Source organism: Pongo pygmaeus, chromosome 9, assembly GCF_028885625.2.
Source record: "Pongo pygmaeus isolate AG05252 chromosome 9, NHGRI_mPonPyg2-v2.0_pri, whole genome shotgun sequence".
In the NCBI taxonomy this organism is placed as follows: Eukaryota; Metazoa; Chordata; class Mammalia; order Primates; family Hominidae; genus Pongo; species Pongo pygmaeus.
The window spans coordinates 34,568,717-34,590,221 of NC_072382.2; the positions used below are offsets into that span (position 1 = coordinate 34,568,717).

Genomic DNA, 21,505 nt, shown 5'->3' on the forward strand with positions numbered 1-21,505 from the left:
TTTCATTCAAAAAGGGGAGGAATAGTGGCATTTAGCAGTCACTAGTTCATGGCATTTCTGAAATGCAAGTGGGCACAAGTTATCAGGGGCATGGGATGTTTCTTGATTAGGTCTCCATTCTGCAACCCGGGAGTGGTCCCCTAGTACATTGTTTTCATCTTGGCCATACCTCTGGATTCTTGGCTTAGCTGTTTGAAAGGCCTTTCCTTTTCCATAAAACATGGCCTCTGTTTGCAAATGGGTGGTTGTTTTAGTCTTGTTTTCTGCTCATTGTTCTTTGATGGTCCAAAGGCCTCTTCATTTTTAACTGTGTCAGTCCCTTTTAGTCCAAGCTGGCAGTGCTGCTGCCAGTACAATTTTTAAAAAACTGAAACCAAACAAACACAAAACTTTCTGGGGTTTCTATGAATCTTTTCTCCAAAGCCAATCTTTTTAGGACTGATTTCTCCTACCTTGGGCATGTCAGGATGCTCTAAGATAACGCCCTTGAGATCCTTATATAAGGCTGCCTTGAATTTTTCCATGGTCTTAAAATGTTCTTAACATTCTTACCTGTGTTTTGATATTTATTTGAGCTATTTCTTACTGTGAAAACTTTTGTTGATTGGATGTTAAATGATTTTATTTTCCAACTCAGCACATCTTGGGCCTTTTTGTATAGTATATCCTCCAAAGTTGACTTATGAACCTGAACAATTTCTTTTTGACTTCATCTCTCTCCCCATACTTTCAATATTCAGCTAAAAAAAAGTCAGTTTACACTTCCAGTATTCTGCCTAGAAGTCACCTTAGTCAGATTCACAATTTGATAGGTAAATTTTCTATCTTTCAAGTTACTGCAGACAATGCTTTGTCCAGTTATTTCTGGACGTCTTTGCAGACTCCAGTAACAGTTTCTTTATTGCTTTTCCAGTTTCCATAAACAGTCTCTCTGCCACCCTCTTTGTGATTGTGGAATTTTTTTCATAGCATCCTTGTTTTGTTCTAGAAACACGAGAACCTCTCTTACCTGGTAATTATTTATATATTGTTACATATTGTTTAATGGGCACAAATTCTTCCCATTGTGTATCTACACCCCTTTACAATGTGACCTTGTTTCTCCCATCTAGAATTGGAATCAATTTCTTCACCCCTTTGAATCTAGGATAGCTTTATGAAATGCTTTAGTTAATAGAATGTGGCAGAATTGACACTGTATGAGCTCTACAGTGTAGGCTTCAAGAGGCCTTGCAGTTTCTGCCTTTGAACTTTTAAAAATACTCCCCAGAGATCACCATGCTATGAAGAAGTCTGGGGTGAAAACCATGTGAAGAAAGAGACCCAGAAGTTCCAGCGTTTCCAGCTGAGTTCAGCCCTAACTAAGCAAATCTAACAACTGAATAAACTTGTATAAAACAGCCCTCCTAAAACCAGCAGACAAACAACCCAGCCAGTCCACAAAATGATGACAAATAATAAATTACTGCTGTAAGCCATTAAGTTTTGGGTGGTTTGTTATACAGCAATAACTAATACAGAAATCAGTGCTGGAAGTGAAAGGATACCATAATACAAATCTAAAATATATGCCACTGGCTTTGGGAGGTTACAAAGATTCCAGATATAAAATGTGTTGTGTAATAAAATAGTTACATATTGTAATGGTTGCTCAGCAATATGAAGGGACCACTTTAATTGGTGAGATCAAAATGACTTCTTGGAGGAAGAGATATTTTAGTGGATCCTTGAAGGATGGGTAAGATTTTAACAGATAAAAATGAGAGTAGGGATATATATGGAAGAGAGCAATTGCTGAGTCATAGGGATATCTGGTGGATTGTTTAAATGGCCACAATTTCTCCCCTCTCTATAGTAACACTCTTTGAAATGCTCCTTTTGTGTCTTCCTACATCAAAAGATGGAGTATATTTCTCCATCCCTTGAATCTTCGCTGGTTTTGTGATTTGCTTTGATGAATAGAATGTGACAGGAGCAGTGTTACTCCATATCTGAACCTGGGTCTCAGAAAGCCTTGAATGTTCTGCTCTTCCTCTTGGAACCCAGTCCAGCTGCTATATAAACAAACCAAGGCTACCTTACTATATGAGAGGTATGTGGTCCAGTTGTCCTTGTACCACAGTGGACAGTGAATCCCTAGAAACAGACTTTTCAGACAAGCAGCCAATCACAGACTCATTAATAAACCCAGCAGAGAACAGAAGAACCATCCAGCTGAGCCCAGTACAAATTAGCAATCCTAAGAATCCTGAGCTAAATGAGACAAAAAAATATTTAAATCATTGTTATTTTAAGTCATTATGTTTTGGGGAGGTTTGTTACACAGATAAAGGGTGTATATCTTCAACGTAATACTACCAAACTGTTTTCCAAAGTGGTCTTACCTGTTTACACACTGATGGTATCTGGGAGTTCCTATTGGTTCATTTCTTTACTAATACTTGGTAATGTCAAACTTTTAAATTTTTGACTGACCTGGTATGTTGTGGAATCTTGGCATTTTAATTTGCATATCCTTGATTACTAATGAAGCTAGTACCTTTTCCTGGGTGTATTGGCCATTTGGATATCCTCTTTTATGAAGTACTTGTTCAGACATCTTGCAGATTTCTCTATGTGTTTGTCTTTGTCTTTTTCTTTTTTCTTTCTTTCTTTTATTTTTTTGAGACAGAGTCTCACTCCATCACCTGTGGTGGAGTGCAGTGGCACGATCAAGGCTCACCACAGTCTCAAACTCCTGGTCTCAAGTGACCCTTCCACCTCAGACTCCCCAGTAGCTGGGACTACAGGGGTGCACAACCACACCTGGCTAAGTGTATTCTTCCAGAATAAATTTTCATTTGCATCTGCAAAGTTCTTATGGGCATTATCAATCTGGAAGCATTTTAAATTATATTAATAGATTGAGGTTTCTTTCACCATCCGATGAAGCAACTTTTATTTAAAAATTAATATGAAATTAAACTGTTTACAACTTTCTGGGATAAGACTTTTTTTCCTCTTTGCTTTTTTATTTTATTTTATTTTTTATTACTATACTTTAGGTTCTAGGGTGCATGTGCACAACGTGCAGGTTTGTTACATATGTATACATGTGCTATGTTGGTGTGCTGCACCCATTAACTCGTCATTTACATTAGGTATATCTCCTAATGCTATCCCTCCCCACTCCCCCAACCCCACGATGGGCCCTGGTGTGTGATGTTCCCCTTCCTGTGTCCAAGTGTTCTCATTGTTCAATTCCCACCTATGAGTGACAACATGTGGTGTTTGGTTTTTTGTCCTTGCGATAGTTTGCTGAGAATGATGGTTTCCAGCTTCACCCATGTCCCTACAAAAGACATGAACTCATCCTTTCTTATGGCTGCATAGTATTCCATGGTGTACATGTGCCACATTTTCTTAATCCAGTCTATCATTGATGGACATCTGGGTTGGTTCCAAGTCTTTGCTATTGTGAATAGTGCCGCAATAAACATACGTGTGCATGTGTCTTTATAGCAGCATGATTTGTAATCCTTTGGGTGTATACCCAGTAATGGGATGGCTGGGTCAAATGGTATTTCTAGTTCTAGCTCCTTGAGGAATCGCCACACTGTCTTCCACAATGGTTGAACTAGTTTACCGTCCCACCAACAGTGTAAAAGTGTTCCTATTTCTCCACATCCTCTCCAGCACCTGTTGTTTCCTGACTTTTTAATGATTGCCATTCTAACTGGTGTGAGATGGTATCTCATTGTGGTTTTGATTTGCATTTCTCTGATGGCCAGTGATGATGAGCATTTTTTCATGTGTCTGTTAGCTGCATAAATGTCTTTTGAGAAGTGTCTGTTCATATCCTTCGCCCATTTTTTGATAGGGTTGTTTGTTTTTTTCTTGTAAATTTGTTTGTGTTCTTTGTAGATTCCGGATATTAGCCCTTTGGCAGATGAGTAAGTTGCGAAAATTTTCTCCCATTTGGTAGGTTGCCTGTTCACTCTGATGGTAGTTTCTTTTGCTGTGCAGAAACTCTTTAGTTTAATTAGATCCCATTTGTCAATCTTGGCTTTTGTTGCCATTGCTTTTGGTGTTTTAGACATGAAGTCCTTGCCCATGCCTATGTCCTGAATGGTATTGCCTAGGCTTTCTTCGAGGGTTTTTATGGTTTTAGGTCTAACATTTAAGTCTTTAATCTATCTTGAATTAATTTTTGTATAAGGTTTAAGGAAGGGATCCAGTTTCAGCTTTCTACATATGGCTAGCCAGTTTTCCCAGCACCATTTATTAAATAGGGAATCCTTTCCCTATTTCTTGTTTTTGTCAGGTTTGTGAAAGATCAGATGGTTGTAGATGTGTGGTATTATTTCTGAGGGCTCTGTTCTGTTCCATTGGTCTATATCTCTGTTTTGGTACCAGTACCATGCTGTTTTGGTTACTGTAGCCTTGTAGTATAGTTTGAAGTTGGGTAGCATGATGCCTCCAGCTTTGTTCTTTTGGCTTAGGATTGCCTTGGCAATGCGGGCTCTTTTTCGGTTCCATATGAACTTTAAAGTAGTTTTTTCCAATTCTGTGAAGAAAGTCATTGGTAGCTTGATGGGGATGGCATTGAAACTATAAATTACCTTGGGCAGTATGGCCATTTTCATGATATTGATTCTTCCTATCCATAAGCATGGAATGTTCTTCCATTTGTTTGTGTCCTCTTTTATTTTATTGAGCAGTGGTTTGTAGTTCTCCTTGAATAGGTCCTTCACATCCCTTGTAAGTTGGATTCCTAGGTATTTTATTCTCTTTGAAGCAATTGTGAATGGGAGTTCACTCATGATTTGGTTCTCTGTTTGCCTGTTATTGGTGTATAAGGATGCTTATGATTTTTGCACACTGATTTTGTATTCCTGAGTTTGCAAATTCAGTTTGCTGAAGTTGCTTATCAGCTTAAGGAGATTTTGGGCTGAGATGATAGGGTTTTCTAAATATACAATCACGTCATCTGCAAACAGAGACAATTTGACTTCCTCTCTTCCTATTTGAATACCCTTTATTTCTTTTTCTTGCCTGATTGCCCTGGCCAGAACTTCCAATACTGTGTTGAATAGGAGTGGTGAGAGAGGGCATCCTTGTCTTATGCCGGTTTTCAAAGGGAATGCTTCCAGTCTTCGCCCATTCAGTATGATAGTGGCTGTGGGTTTGTCATAAATAGCTCTAATTATTTTGAGATATGTTCCATCGATACCTAGTTTATTGAGAGTGTTTAGCATGAAAGGCTGTTGAATTTTGTCAAAGGCCTTTTCTGCATCTATTGAGATAATCATGTGGTTTATGTTGTTGGTTCTGTTGATGTGATAGATTACATTTGTTGATTTGCATATGTTGAACCAGCCTTGCATCCCAGGGATAAAGCCAACTTGATCGTGGTAGATAAGCTTTTTGATGTGCTGCTGGATTTGGTTTGCCAGTATTTTGAGGATTTTCACATTGATGTTCTTCAGGGATATTGGCCTAAAATTCTCTCTTTTTATTGTGTCTCTGCCAGGCTTTGGTATCAGGATGATGTTGGCCTCATAAAATGAGTTAGGGAGGATTCCCTCTTTTTCTATTGATTGGAATAGTTTCAGAAGGAATGGTACCAATTCCTTCTTGTACCTCTGGTAGAATTCGGCTGTGAATCCATCTGGTCCTGGACTTTTTTTGTTTGGTAGGCTCTTAATTATTGCCTCAATTTCAGAGCCTGTTATTGGTCTATTCAGCAATTCAACTTCTTCCTCGTTTAGTCTTGGGAGGGTGTATGTGTCCAGGAATTTATCCATTTCCTCTAGATTTTCTAGTTTATTTGTGTAGAGGTGTTTATAGTATTCTCTGATGGTAGTTTGTATTTCTGTGGGATCGGTGGTGATATCTCCTTTATCATTTTTTATTGCGTCTATTTGATTCTTCTCTCTTTTCTTCTTTATTAGTCTTGCTAGCAGTCTATCAATTTTGTTGATCTTTTCAAAAAAACCAGCTCCTGGATTCATTGATTTTTTTTGAAGCGTTTTTTGTGTCTCTATCTACTTCAGTTCTGCTCTGATCTTAGTTATTTCTTGCCTTCTGCTGGCTTTTGAATGTGTTTGCTCTTGCTTCTCTAGTTCTTTTAATTGTGATGTTAGGGTGTCAATTTTAGATATCTCCTGCTTTCTCTTGTGGGCATTTAGTGCTATAAATTTCCCTCTACACACTGCTTTAAATGTGTGCCAGAGATTCTGGTATGTTGTGTCTTTGTTCTCATTGGTTTCAAAGAACATCTTTATTTCTGCCTTCATTTTGTTATGGACCCAGTAGTCATTCAGGAGCAGGTTGTTCAGTTTCCACATGGTTGAGCGGTTTTGAGTGAGTTTCTTAATCCTGATTTCTAGTTTGATTGCACTGTGGTCTGAGAGACAGTTTGTTATAATTTGTATTCTTTTACATTTGCTGAGGAGTGCTTTACTTCCAACTATGTGGTCAATTTTGGAATAAGTGTGATGTGGTGCTGAGAAGAATGTATATTCTGTTGATTTGGGGTGGAGAGTTCTGTAGATGTCTCTTAGGTCCACTTGGTGCAGAGCTGAGTTCAATTGCTGGATATCCTTTTTAACTTTCTGTCTCGTTGAGCTGTCTAATGTTGACAGTGGGGTGTTAAAGTCTCCCATTATTATTGTGTGGGAGTCTAAGTCTCTTTGTAGATCTCTAAGGACTTGCTTTATGAATCTGGGTGCTCCTGTATTGGGTGCATATATATTTAGGATAGTTAGCTCTTCTTGTTGAATTGATCCCTTTACCATTATATAATGGCCTTCTTTGTCTCTTCTGATCTTTGTTGGTTTAAAGTCTGTTTTATCAGAGACTAGGATTGCAACCCCTGCTTTTTTTTGTTTTCCATTTGCTTGGTAGATCTTCCTCCATCCCTTTATTTTGAGCCTATGTGTGTCTCTGCACGTGATATGGACCTCCTGAATACTGCACACTGATGGGTCTTGACCCTTTATCCAATTTGCCAGTCTGTGTCTTTTAATTGGAGCATTTAGCCCATTTACATTTAAAATTAATATTGTTATGTGTGAATTTGATCCTGTCATTATGATGTTAGCTGGTTATTTTGCTTGTTAGTTGATGCAGTTTCTTCCTAGCATCGAGGGTCTTTACATTTTGGCATGTTTTTGCAGTGGCTGGTACTGGTTGTTCCTTTCCATGTTTAGTGCTTCATTCAGGAGCTTTTGTAGGGCAGGCCTGGTGGTGACAAAATCTCTCAGCATTTCCTTGTCTGTAAAGTATTTTATTTCTCCTTCACTTATGAAGCATAGTTTGGCTGGATATGAAATTCTGGGTTGAAACTTATTTTCTTTAAGAATGTTGAATATTGGCCCACACTCTCTTCTGGATTGTAGAGTTTCTGCTGAGAGATCTGCTGTTAGTCTGATGGGCTTCCCTTTGTGGGTAACCCGACCTTTCTCTCTGGCTGCCCTTAACATTTTTTCCTTCATTTCAACTTTGGTGAATCTGACAATTATGTGTCTTGGAGTTGCTCTTCTCAAGGAGTATCTTTGTGGTGTTCTTTGTATTTCCTGAATTTGAATGTTGGCCTGCCTTGCTAGGTTGGGGAAGTTCTCCTGGATAATATCCTGAAGTGTGTTTTCCAACTTGGTTCCATTCTCCCCGTCACTTTCAGGCACACCAATCAGACATAGATTTGGTCTTTTCACATCGTCCCATATTTCTTGGAGGCTTTGTTCATTTCTCTTTACTCTTTTTTCTGTGAACTTCTCTTCTCGCTTCATTTCATTCATTTGATCTTCAATCACTGATACCCTTTCTTCCAGTTGCTCAAATCCGTTACTGAAGCTTGTGCATTCGTCACGTAGTTCTCATGCCATGGTTTTCAGCTCCATCCGGTCACTTAAGGACTTCTCTACACTGGTTACTCTATTTAGCCATTTGTCTAATGTTTTTCAAGGTTTTTAACTTCTTTGCGATGGGTTCGAACTTCCTCCTTTAGCTCGGAGAAGTTTGATCATCTGAAGCCTTCTTCTCTTAACTCGTCAAAGTCATTCTCCATCCAGCTTTGTTCCTTTGCTGGCGAGGAGCTGCATTCCTTTGGAGGGGGAGAGGTGCTCTGATTTTTAGAATTTTCAGCTTTTCTTCTCTGTTTTTTTCCCATCTTTGTGATTTTATCTACCTTTGGTCTTTGATGATGGTGACGTACAGATGGGGTTTTGGTGTGGATGTCCTTTCTGTTTGTTAGTTTTCCTTCTAACAATCAGGACCCTCAGCTGCAGGTCTGTTGGAGTTTGCTGGAGGTCCACTCCAGACCCTGTTTGCCTGGGTATCAGCAGCAGAGGCTGCAGAACAGCGAATATTGCTGCACAGCAAATGTTGCTTCCTGATCATTCCTCTGGAAGGTTCGTCTCAGAGGGGTACCCGGCCATGTGAGGTGTCAGTCTGCCCCTACTGGGGGGCCTCCCAGTTAGGCTACTCTGGGGTCAGGGACCCACTTGAGGAGGCAGTCTGTGCGTTCTCATATCTCAAACTCTGTGCTAGGAGAACCAATACTCTCTTCAAAGCTGTCAGGCAAGGGCAGTGAAATCTGCAGAGTTTTCTGCTGCCTTTTGTTCCGCTATGCCTTGCCCGCAGAGGTGGAGTCTACAGAGGCAGGCAGGCCTCCTTGAGCTGCAGTGGGCTCCACCCAGTTCAGGTTTCCTGGCCACTTTGTTTACCTACTCAAGCCTCAGCAATGGCGGGCGCCCTTCCTCAGCCTCACTGCCGCCTTGCAGTTAGGTCTCAGACTGCTGTGCTAGCAATGAGTGAGGCTCCGTGGGTGTGGGACCCTCCAAGCCAGGCGCAGGATATAATTTCCTGGTGTGCTGTTTGCTAAGTCCCTTGGAAAAGTGCAGTATTAGGGTGGGAGTGACCCGATTTTCCAGGTGCTGTGTGTCACGGCTTCCCTTGGCTAGGAAAGGGAATTCCCTGACCCCTTGTACTTCCTGGGTAAGGTGATGCCTCACCCTGCTTCCACTCTTACTCGGTGTGCTGCACCCACTGTCTGACACACCCCAGTGAGATGAACCCAGTACCTCAGTTGGAAATGCAGAAATCACCCGTTTTCTCTGTCACTCACGCTGGGAGCTGTAGATTGGAGCTGTTCGTATTTGGCCATCTTTCTCCTCTTCTCTTTCTTTGTCTCTCCCTCCCTTTTCTTTTCCTTTACACTTTATTTGCTTGACACCAAGGCACCTCTCCTGTAGAAGGTGGGTTACTTTTGGTTCAGCCTTACCTGAGAGTTTAACTCTTTTGAATTCTACTTAATGTAGTGAGACTCTTATTAGACTTTGGTAAGCCCTAAGTTTGAATTCCATACATTTTAAATCAGACTCCATAAGAGCTATAGTTTAATTTTGCTTCATTTGCCAAATGCCCACAGGGTAAAGATAGCTGTTAGTGCTTGGTCTGCTTCTTGGTTCTTGGTCTCTTTCAGAATTTAGAATTTGATTCCATAATTTTTTATTATCTTTTCAGTCTTTGATGCTTTTGAGAAGATTTTAAAATGTTTTATTTAGAATTTTTAGTTATTTTTAGTAGGAGGATTGGTCCAAATAACATACCTCATCATTTTCAGGAATGGAAATTTTCCTTTTAGAAAGTTTCTTTCATGCACACCGCTGTTAATTTTATGTGTCAACTTGGCTAGGTTGTAGTACCCAGATATTGGGTCAAACACCAGTCTACATAATATTGTGAAGGTATTTTATGGCTGTGATTAACATTTAAATCAGCAGACTTTGAGTAAAGCAAATTACTTTCCATAATGTGGGTGGGCCTCATCCAATCAGTGGAAGGCCTTAAGAGAAAAAGATTAGGGTTGTCCAAGGAAGTGGGAATTCTGCTTCCAGACTGCTTTTGGACTTGAGCTACAACATCCGCTCTTTCCTTAGTCTCTAGCCTGCTGGTCAGCCCTAAAGATTTCAGAGTTGTCAGCCCCTACAATTGTGTAAGCCAGTTCCCTAAAATCTCTCTGTCTCTCTCTCTCTCTCTGTGTGTGTGTGTAGGTCTGTGTCTATATATATGTGCATATGAGTCTTTTTCACATATATACATACACCACCCCCATATGTATACACACATACCCATCCTATTCTGTTTCTCTGGAGAATGCTTATTAGTATAATACTTATCAGAATGGCTAAAATAAAAACAATAGTGATAACAGCAAATGCTGGTGGAAATTTGGAGAAACTGTATTACTTGTACATTGCCAGTGGGAATGGAAAATGGTACAGCCACTCTGGAAAATAATGTGGCAGTTTCCTTTACAACTAAAAATGGACTCAATATTCACTCAACCCAACAATTTTACTCTTAGGCATTTATCTCTAAGAAAGAAAAATTATGGTCACAGAGAAATGTGTACATAAATGTTTATAGCACCTTTATTCATAATAGTCACAAACTGGAAACTACTAAAATGTTATTCAGTGGGTGAGTAGTTAAGTAAATAATACATTCATACCATGAAATAGTACTAAACAATAAAAAGGAATGAATTACTGATACATGTAACAATTTGGATGAATCTTAAAAAGAAGCTATAGGTTACATGATGTGTAATTCCATTTATGAGCACTCTTGAAATAACAAAATTACGGAGATAGATAACAGATTAGTATTTTCTCAGAGTTAAGGATGGGGGAAGAGAGTGGGTATGACAACAAAGAAGCTGCTTGAAGAAGCTTGTATTGATGCTAGAGTTCTTTATCTTAAATTGACGTCATAGTTATATGAAGCTATAAATATGATAAACTTGCCAAAAGCATATATACACACAGACACATGCACACAAATAAGTACATGTATAACTGGCAAAGTGCTAATAAGCTCCGTGGATCGTACCAAAGTCAGATGCACATTTTTCATATTGTACTCTTGTTATACAAGATGTTAACATTTGTGGGGGTTATTGAGAGAATGGTGTATAGGACTTCACTATACATTCTTTTGCAACTACCTGTGAATTGATCATTGTTTCATATTGAAAAGTTGAAAAGTTTCTTGCAGCCTGACTCATACATTTTCTGGGTTGAGAAAGATATTTAACTATCTTGGTTTTTAATAAAAGGCAGTTTTTCCAGCCTTTGTCTTCCAACTATGTTGAGTTTAAAGATTGCATGTTACTATTCATACCATCTTTGCAAAGAAGCTTTATGTCAAGGCAAAGTTTAGGAAGCAGAATGTGTATCCCAGCTTTGGCATGAAGCAACTTGCCTGCAACATCATGAACCCAGCCTTTAGAAGATGGGTCTTTAGGGGAAGAAAATTTAGCCTTTGAGGGTACTCAGCTACCAGAAAAGGCTTCAACCATAGGGAAACAGAATAATACCATTTTTGCTAAGTGGTTTTTGGTCAACATTAGAGTGGAGTGATGACACAACTGTTATTCAGTGCTGAAATTGGAGGATTATGGGATACAGGTTGTTATATTTTTATGGTAACTATGTTTTTCTTGAAAAACCTAGATAATTTTTTTTCAGTTAAGACCTTTTTACATTACAGGAAATAAATATTAATATGGAAAACAACTTCAATACTGAGTCATCATCTACTTTTACTCTTCAAAGTTCTTCAGAGACATTGTTTTCTATTCAGCTATTAGATTTCAAAACAAGTTTACTGGAGGCATTAGAAGAATTGCGTATGAGAAGGGTAAGCTCCTTTTTAAAATGCTTTTGTTAAATAAGAAAACTTGATTTTGTTCAGTTTATTGTTTTTTAAAGAATAAAAAGCCTAAAAATCCCTCTTGTTTAGAAATAAAATATATAGTCCAATTAATGAAGTAAAAGAGAATAGGACAGATTAAGTAAATGATCAGGGAATGGGAAATAAGAATTTGGAAACTAAAGCACAAAATAAAAGAGGAGTTTTCAGATTAAGTACTTGATAAGTCAGCTAGTATTTATTGAGTCCCTGGGAGTGCACAGATAGCACCCTCTTTAGACACATGGTTGATGAAAAATAATCACTCTTGGGGAGATTACATTTTTGTTAAGGTTATTATATAGATGCCTATGAAATGATTAAATAATGAAACAAGGCAGTATATGATTAAGTGACAAAATAAATGTATGTAGTAAATATTCTGGGTTGAAAGAATCAAATATCTTTATTTTAAAAAGTGAGAACTGTGATTTTTTCTTAAAGGACATGTCTAGTATAAAATTGTAAAAGACGAGGCAGGTGGATCACTTGAGGCCAGGAGTTTGAGACCAGCCTGGCCAACATGGTGAAACCCTGTCTCTACTAAAAATACAAAAAATTGGCTGGATATGGTGGCGCATGCTTGTAGTCCCAGCTGCTCAGGAGGATGAGGCACAAGAATTGCTTGAACCCAAGAGGTGGAGGTTGCAGTGAGCCAAGATCACGCCACTGCACTCCAGCCTGGGTGATGGAGCAAGACTCTGTCTCAAGAAAAAAAAAAAAAAAAAAAGGAAAAAATGTTGATTTCAGCAGGATATCTATATTGTGCAAATCCCCTTAAAAAGCATTTTATTTCTGAGACTTGTATGGGTCTAAATTTTAACTCTATATAGGATAGATTGGAGCTTGGAAGATTCTGGAGAGAGAAAAATAAACCATAAAACTGTTGCAATAAGAATATAAAAATGAGTTCATTAGGACATATATATGACCAAGAAGATAGAACAGAAGAGGCAGAAAGAAGAATCCATAGAATTTACTGACTTTCTGAAAATAAGGTATAAATGAGAGAAAAAGATCTGAAACAACATTTTTATTATAATACAAATATTGTTCTAGGATTTTAAAATATTGAAATTTATTGTTACAATAACAAAATTAAATACCACAGTATTCATCCTATTTAAAGCTACTTATTATTGTAATAAAAGTCTGTTTTAGGATGAAATTCTGCTAAAAATGGCATTTTGGATAAGTATTATAAAGAACTGTTTTTGTAAAATTAGCTTGAAATGTTATCTTTCCTAAGTGAAACAACTTCTGGTCACTATTTAAAACTTAGTATTCTGTTTTATTATGTTTTAAATTTTATACTTTGGTCTGTTTATATTTCCAACTTAAAAAATATGCTTCCTTTAAAAATTTTCTGAAAAATTTCAGATTAGAAAAGGAATAGCTTTTTCTTTTATTACCCAAGCAAGCTTCATTTTAAAATTTAGCTTTCAAACTCTGTGCTTGTGCCTTCAACACTTTCACAAGGATTTTCTGCTCCTTGATGAAGAAAGCGTGTTTGGTCCTGTCATGGACACAGTTAGCATACATGGAACCACCATAGGCTCTGCTGACACATTTTTTCAAGATAACCCCATAAGGACTTTAGGTCTCACAGCACAAACTCCTTGAAATCTACTTGGAGGCATGCCACGTGGAGATTTTAGTGCTTTCCCAACCTTCTTGGTATAAAGGTAAACAATTCTATTACCAGGGGTTTGGGACAGCCTAGTTTTGGTAGAGGCTGTATTGTAGGAAAGCCCATGATGATACATCGAATGCTGGACCATTTTGAATGCCTCTAGATGCCATCCCTGGATGAAGAGGAAAATGTTTTTAATAATCAAATGTAAAAGTATATAATATTAGCAATCAAATTCCTCATTGAAAAGAGAGCTTTCTTCTTAAAAAGGGGAAAAAATCCCTTACTTTCATTAGAAAAAGACAGTTACTGTTTTTCACATTTACCCTGATGGCAGTACTTGACTTGCATTCCTAGATTTCCCCCTCGACATTTTAGTAGGAAAATTTCAAACATACGTAATACTTGAAAGAACTTTACAGTGAACACTCATATACCCATTGTGGTAGACAGAATATGGCACCTAAGCATGTCCATGTCCTAATTTCAAGAACCTGTGAATATGTTACCTTATATGGCAAAAGGAATTTTGTAGGTGTGATTAAATTAAGCATTTTGAGATGGAGGGATTATGCTGGATTATTCGAGTAGGCCCAGAGTACTCATAAGCATTCATATAAGAGGGAGACAGGAGAATCAGAGTCTGAGAAAGAGATGTGATAGTGGAACTAAATGTTATAGTCGAAGAGAAAGAAATTGGAAGATGTTATGCTGCTAGCTTTGAAGATGGTGGAAGATGCTATGAACCAAGGAGCATATGTAAGTGGAAGCTGGAAGAGGCAAGGAAATGGATTCTCCCCCAGAGACTAGAAGGTATGCAGCCCTGCAGATACCTTGGACTTCTGACCTCCAGAACTGCAACAGAATAAATTTGAGCTGTTTTAAGCCACTAAGTTTGTTGTTATTTGTTATAGTAGTAATAGTAACCTAATGTACCTACTAATCAGATTCTATGCTTGATCTCATAGTATATCTATCTGTCATTGGTCTTATTTTTGGGATTCATTTCCAAATAAGTTGGAAATTATATGCTTCAATATGTATATTATTAACTAGATTTTAATATTTGTTTATTTTTTTCTTTCAATATAAAATTTATGTAGAATAAAATTCTTCACCCCTTTTCATCCAGAGGCAGCCCCTGTTCTAATTTTTTTCACTAAGGATTAGCTTATCTCTGTTCTAGATTTTCATATAAAGGGAATCATTCAGTATATTTTTTTGTGTAAGGTTTTTTTAACTCAGTGTAGTATTTTTGAGATTTATTTTTGTTGTGTGTGTTTGTAGTCAGTTCGTTTTTATAATTGAGTAGTATCTATAATATAAATGTACCATAGTTTGTTGTTTTCATTAACATAGTTATGGATACCTAAGTGATTTTCTGTTGTTGGTTTTTATGAATACAGTTGCTATTCATATTGCTGTGCATATTCTTGTACCAGACATTTTGCAGGCATGTGTGACAAGTAAACAAGAACAGATCTTATTCAGGAACTATTTATGAGATATTGATTTTGTCTCATGCCCTCCCAAATCTTTATTGCAAATTTTTAATACTTTGCAATAAAGTTTCTGAAGAGATCTTTTTATTTAGCATTTAAAACAGAGTGCAAAAAGATTAAGATACAATTAAAAATGAATAATTATATTTAGTTTTTGAAGATAAAAAAGTAGAATTAAAACACTGAACCACAGTTACTGTTAAGCCTGGATGGGACTGATTCTTAGGTCCTTGTATTGTTCAGAAGATATAAAGATACTGACCAACTACAGATGTTCTTCAGTTAAGTAGGAATATTAAAATTTTAAGGGTAATGGCTAAATAAATAGAAATAGGCTTTATCTCTTCCCAAATGGTAGAGAGAAAATATACAATTGTAATAAATTATCTTGGACTTGATGTTGTAAATAACCTTTAAAAGGATACATATATATATATATATGAAGATATATATATATATATGAAGATATATATATGGAGATATATATATATATACACACATATATATGGAGAGAGAGATATATACACATATATATATATGGAGAGATATATATATATATATTTTGAGATGGAGTCTTGCTCTGTCACCCAGGCTGGAGTGCAGTGGCACGATCTCAGCTCACTGCAACCTCCGCCTCCCGGGTTCAAGCGATTCTCCTGCCTCAGCCTCCTGAGTAGCTGGGATTACAGGCGTGCACCACCACGCCCTGCTAATTTTTGTATTTTTAGTAGAGACAGGGTTTCACCATGTTGGCCAGGCTGGCCTCGATCTCCTGACCTCGTGATCCACCCACCTCAGCCTCCCGAAGTGCTGGGATTACACGGGTGAGCCACCGTGCCTGGCCTCTGAAAGGATAATTTAAGGTCTTAATTATTTTCCTAAGCTTTTATCCTGATAAAAAATGTTGAAGCTGGCCGGGCGCGGTGGTGTGGTGGCCATGGGGAAAGATTCCTCTGCCTTGGGAAAGTTGAAGGAAAAACGGGAAGAACCTTGTCTTATGGTTTTGGTGCCAGCTTAACCACAGTGGAATAGAGCACCAGGTGGATTTCTTAGATTTCTGACTCTGGGCCCTGGCTCCTGGATGGCATGGACCTGCCTAGAGCTCAGGGACACTCACTTCCCTGAAAAGAAGGATACAAGACTGGCTGGCTTTGCCACCTGGTGATTGTAGATCCCTAAGGCCTTGAGTGCACACTGGTGGTAGTCAGGTAGTGGCTATAGCAGGCCTTGGGTAAGACCCAGTGCTGTACTGGGTTCAGGTCTGACCCAGTGCAGTCCCAGTGGTGGTGGTCACGGGGGTGCTTGTGTCACCTGTCCCCCAACTCCAGGAAGCTCAGCACAGAGAGATAATCCATTTATTTGGTAGAAAGTGAGAGCAGAGGCCAGGAGCGGTGGCTCACGCCTGTAATCCCAGCATTTTGGGAGGCTGAGGCAGGTGGATCACGAGGTCAGGAGTTTGAGACCAGCCTGGCCAACATAGTGAAACCCTGTCTCTACTAAAAATACAAAAAATTAGCTGGGCATAGTGGTCGGTGCCTGTAATCCCAGCTACTTGGGAGGCTGAGGCAGGAGAATGGCTTGAACCGGGAGGTGGAGGTTGTTGTGAGCCAAGATTGTGCCATTGCACTCCAGCTTGGGTGACAGAGCGAGACTCTGTCTCAAAAAAAAAAGAAAAAAAAAAAAGTAAGAGGAGAGAATGAGTCCCTGCTTGGTAATTCAGATAATTCTTCTGGATCTTATCCAAGACCACGAAGGCAATACTTCTATGAGTCTACAAGAACTACATCGTTACTGGGCTTGTGGTGTCCCCTAGTGCAGATGTGGCTGCAGTGACAAAAAACTTAGATCACAACACTCAGTTCCCTTCAAATACCTGGAAAGCCTTCCCAAGAAGGATGGGTACAAAAAGGCCAGACTGCGAAGACTACAAAAAATACCCCGCTCTTCAATGCCCAGACACTGACGAACACTCACAAGCATCAAGACCATCCAGAAAAACATACCTCACCAAACAAACTAATAAGGCACCAGGGACCAGTCCCAGAGAAACAGAGACATGTGAACTTTCAGAGAGGTCAAAATAGCTGTTTTGAGGAAGCTCAAAGAAATTCAGGATAACACAGAAGAATTTAGAATTCTGCCAAATAAATTTAATAAAGAGATTGAAATAATTTAAAAAGAGTCAAGCAGAAATTCTGGAATTGAAAAATGCAATTGACATACTGAAGAATGCATCAGAGTCTCATAATAGCAGAATTGATCAAGCAGAAGAAAGAATTAGTGAGCTTGAAGACAGGCTGTTTGAAAATATACAGTCAAAGGAGAAAAAAGAAACACATACAAAATCGAGAAAATGCCTCAAAAGGGCAAATCTAAGCGTTTTTGGCTTTAAAGAGGACGTAGAGAGAGAGATGAGTAGAAAGTTTATTCAATGGAATAATAACAGAGAACTTCCCAAACCTTTAGAAAAATATCAATATTCAAATACAAGAAGGTTATAGAAAACCATGCAGATGTAACCCAAAGAAGCCTGCCTTGAGGCATTTAATAATCACACTCCCAAAGGTCAAGGATAAAGAAAGATTCCTAAAAGCATCAAGATAGAAGAAACAAATAACATACATGGAGCTCCAATACATCTGGCAGCAGACTTTTCAGTGGAAACCTTACAGGCCAGGACATATTTAAAGTGCTGAAGGAAAAAAGCTTTTACCCTAGAATAGTATGTACAGTGAAAATATCCTTCAAACATGAAGGAGAAATAAACTTACCCAGATAAACAGAAGCTGAGGGATTTCATTAACACCAGACCTGTCCTACAAGAAATGCTAAAGAGAAGTCTTCAGTCCAAAAGAAAAGGATGTTAATCAGTGATAAGAAATCATCTGAAGGTACAAAACTCACTGGTAATAGTAGGTACACAGAAAAACACAGAATATTATAACACTGTAAGTGTGATGTGTAAACTACTTATATCTTAAGTAGAAAGATGAAAAGATGAACCAATTAAAAATAATAACTACAACAGCTTTTCAAGACATAGACAGTATAATAAGATATGAATGGAAACAACAAAAATGTAAAAAATGAGGAGACAAAGTTAAATTATTGAGTTTTTATAAGTTTTCTTTTTGCTTGTTTGGTAATTAGCTTGTTTGTTTATGCAATCTATTAATTTGTTATCACTTTAAAATAATGGGTTAAAGATAGTATTTGCAAGCCTAATGGTAACCTCAAATCGAAAACCATACAAGAGATGCACAAAAATAAAAAGCAAGGAATTAAAAAATACCACCAGAGAAAAATCACCTTCACTGAGAGAAAGACAGGAAGGAAGAAAAAAGGAAAACCACAAAACAACCAGAAAAAAAAATAACACAATGACGAGAGATAGTCTTCACTTATCAATAATAACATTGAATGTAAATGGACTAAATTCTCCAATAAGAACATGTAGGGTGGGTCGCTTCCAAGATGGCTGAATAGGAACAGCTTCGATCTACAGCTCCCAGGGAGACTGATGCAGAAGACGGGTGATTTCTGCATTTCCAACTGAGGTACCTGGTTTATCTCGTTGGGACTGGTTGGACAGTGGGTGCAGCCCATGGAGGGCAAGCTGAAGCACGGCGGGGTGTCGCCTCACCTGGGAAGTGCAAGAGGTCGGGGATTTCCCTTTCCTAGCCAAGGGAAGATGTGACTGTACCTGGAGGAATGGTACACTCCTGTGCAAATACTGCGCTTTTCCCACGGTCTTTGCAACTGGCTGACCAGGAGATTCCCTCCTGTGCCTGTCTCAGCAGGTCCAATGCCCATGGAGCCTTGCTTGCTTGCTAGTGCAGCAGTCTGAGATCGACCTGGGATGCTGAAATTTGGCAGGGGGAGGGGCATCTGCCATTGCTGAGGCTTGAGTAGGCGGTTCTGTGCTCACAGTGTAAACAAAGCGGCAAGGAAGCTTGAACTGGGTGGAGCCCACTGCAGCTCAGCAAGGCCTACTGCCTGTCTAGATTCCACCTCTGGTGGCAGGGCATATCTGAACAAAAGGCAGCAGATAGCTTCTCCAGACTTAAACATCCCTGCCTGACAGCTCTGAAGACATCATTGGTTCTGCCAGCATGGCATTCAAGCTCTGATGACAGACAGACTGCCTCCTCAAATGGGTCCCTGACCCCCTTTAGCTTGACTGGGAGATCTCCCAGTAGGGACCAACAGACACCTCATACAGGTGGATGCCCCTCCCTCTGGGACGAAGCTTCCAGAGGAAGGATCAGAGAGCAATATTTGCTGTTCTGCAGCCTCCGCTGGTGATACCCAGGCAAACAGGGTCTGGAGTGGACCTCCAGCAAACTCCAACAGACCTGCAGCTGAGGGGACAGTCTGTTAGAAGGAAAACTAACAAATAGAAAGGAATAGCATCAACATCACAAAAAGGACATTCACACCAAAACACCATCCGTAGGTCACCAACATCAAAGAGCAAAGGTAGATAAAACCACAAAGATGGGGAGAAACCAGAGCAGAAAGGCTGAGAATTCCAAAAACCAGAATGCCTCTTCTCCTCCAAAGGAACACAACTACTCGCCAGCAAGGGAACAAAACTGGACAGAGAATGAGTTTGACGAGTTGACAGAAGTAGGCTTCAGAAGGCCAGTAATAACAAACTTCTCCGAGCTAAAGGAGCATGTTCTGACCCATTGCAAGGAAGCAAAAAACCTTGAAAAGTTAGACAAATGGCTAACTAGAATAACCAGTGTAGAGAAGAGCTTAAGTGACCTGATGGAGCTGAAAACTACAGTACGAGAACTTCGTGAAGCATACACAAGCTTGAGTAGCCAATACGATCAAGCTGAAGAAAGGATATCAGTGATTGAAGATCAAATTAATGAAATAAAGTGAGAAAACAAGATGAGAGAAAAAAGAATGAAAAGAAACGAACAAAGCCTCCAAGAAATATGAGACTATGTGAAAAGACCAAATCTATGTTTGATTGGTGTACCTGACAGTGACGGGAAGAATGGAAACAAGTTAGAAAACACTCTTCAGGATATTATCCTGGAGAACTTCCCCAACCTAGCAAGGCAGGCCAACATTCAAATTCAGAAAATACAGAGAACACCACAAAGATACTCCTTGAGAAGAGCATCCCCAAGACACATAACTATCAAATTCACCAAGGTTGAAATGAAGGAAAAAATGTTAAGGGCATCCAGATAGAAAGGTTGGGTTACCCACAAAGGGAAGCCCATCAGACTAACAGCAGATCTCTCAGCAGAAACTCTACAAGCCAGAAGAGAGTGGGGGCCAATATTGAACATTCTTAAAGAAAATGATTTTCAACCCAGAATTTCATATCCAGCCAAACTGAGCTTCATAAGTGAAGGAGAAATAAAATCCTTTACAGACAAGCAAATGCTGAGAGATTTTGTCACCACCAGGCCTGCCTTACAAGAGCTCCTGTAGGAAGCACTAAACATAGAAAGGATCAACTGGTACTAGTCCCCGCAAAAACATACCAAATTGTAAAGACCATCAACGCTATGAAGAAACTACATCAATTAATGGGCAAAATAACCAGCTAGCTTTATAATGACAGAATCAAATTCACACATAACTGCATTAACCTTAAATGTAAATGGGCTAAATGCCCAAACTAAAAGACACAGACTGGCAAACTGGATAAAGAGTCAAGACCCATCAGTGTTTGGTATTCAAGAGACCCACCTCACGTGCAGAGACACACATAGGCTCAAAATAAAGGGATGGAGGAGGATATACCAAGCAAATGGAAAGCAAAAACAAAAACAAAAACAAAAAAAACAGGGTTGCAATCCTGGACTTTAAACCAACAAAGATCAGAAGAGACAAAGAAGGCCATTACATAATGCTAAAGGGATAAATTCAACAAGAAGAGCTAACTATCCTAACTATATATGCGCCCAATACAGGAGTACCCGGATTCATAAACCAAGTTCTTAGAGACCTACAAAGAGACTTAGACTCCCACACAATAATAGTGGGAGACTTTAACACCCCAGTCTCAATATTAGATCAACGAGGCAAAAAATTAACAAGGATATCCATGACTTGAACTCAGCTCTGCACCAAGTGGACCTAATAGATATCTACAGAACTCTCCACCCCAAATCAACAGAATATACATTCTTCTTGGCACCACATCGCACTTATTCTAAAATTGACCACATAATTGTAAGTAAAACACCCTCAGCAAATGTAAAAGAACAGAAATCACAATAAACTGTCTCTCAGACCACAGGGCAATCAAATTAGAACTCAGGATTAAGAAACTCACTCAAAACCGCTCAACTACGTGGAAACTGAGCAACCTGCTCCTGAATGACTACTGGGTCCATAATGAAATGAAGGCAGAAATAAATATGTTCTTTGAAACCAATGAGAACAAAGACACAATGTACCAGAATCTCCTGGACACATTTAAAGCAGTGTATAGAGGGAAATTTATAGCACTAAATGCCCACAAGAGAAAGCAGGAAAGATCTAAAATTGACACTCTAACATCACAGTTAAAAGAACTAGAGAAGCAGGAGCAAACAAATTCAAAATCTAGCAGAAGACAAGAAATAACTAAGATCAGAGCAGAACTGAAGGAGATAGA

The 21,505-nt window shown here is 38.9% G+C and overlaps 1 protein-coding gene across 2 annotated transcripts in view; it reads left to right on the top strand.

Annotated features, from left to right (window-relative positions):
- CCDC73 (coiled-coil domain containing 73) overlaps nucleotides 1-21,505 on the top strand; it is a 186,055-nt gene that overhangs the window by 23,065 nt on the left and 141,485 nt on the right. For both annotated transcript variants that reach the window (XM_054441614.2, XM_054441615.2), the window contains exon 2: nucleotides 11,539-11,688. In XM_054441614.2, the coding sequence (XP_054297589.2) occupies nucleotides 11,554-11,688 (135 nt within the window). In that variant the 5' untranslated portion in view covers nucleotides 11,539-11,553. The remainder of the gene's footprint in view (nucleotides 1-11,538; nucleotides 11,689-21,505) is intronic.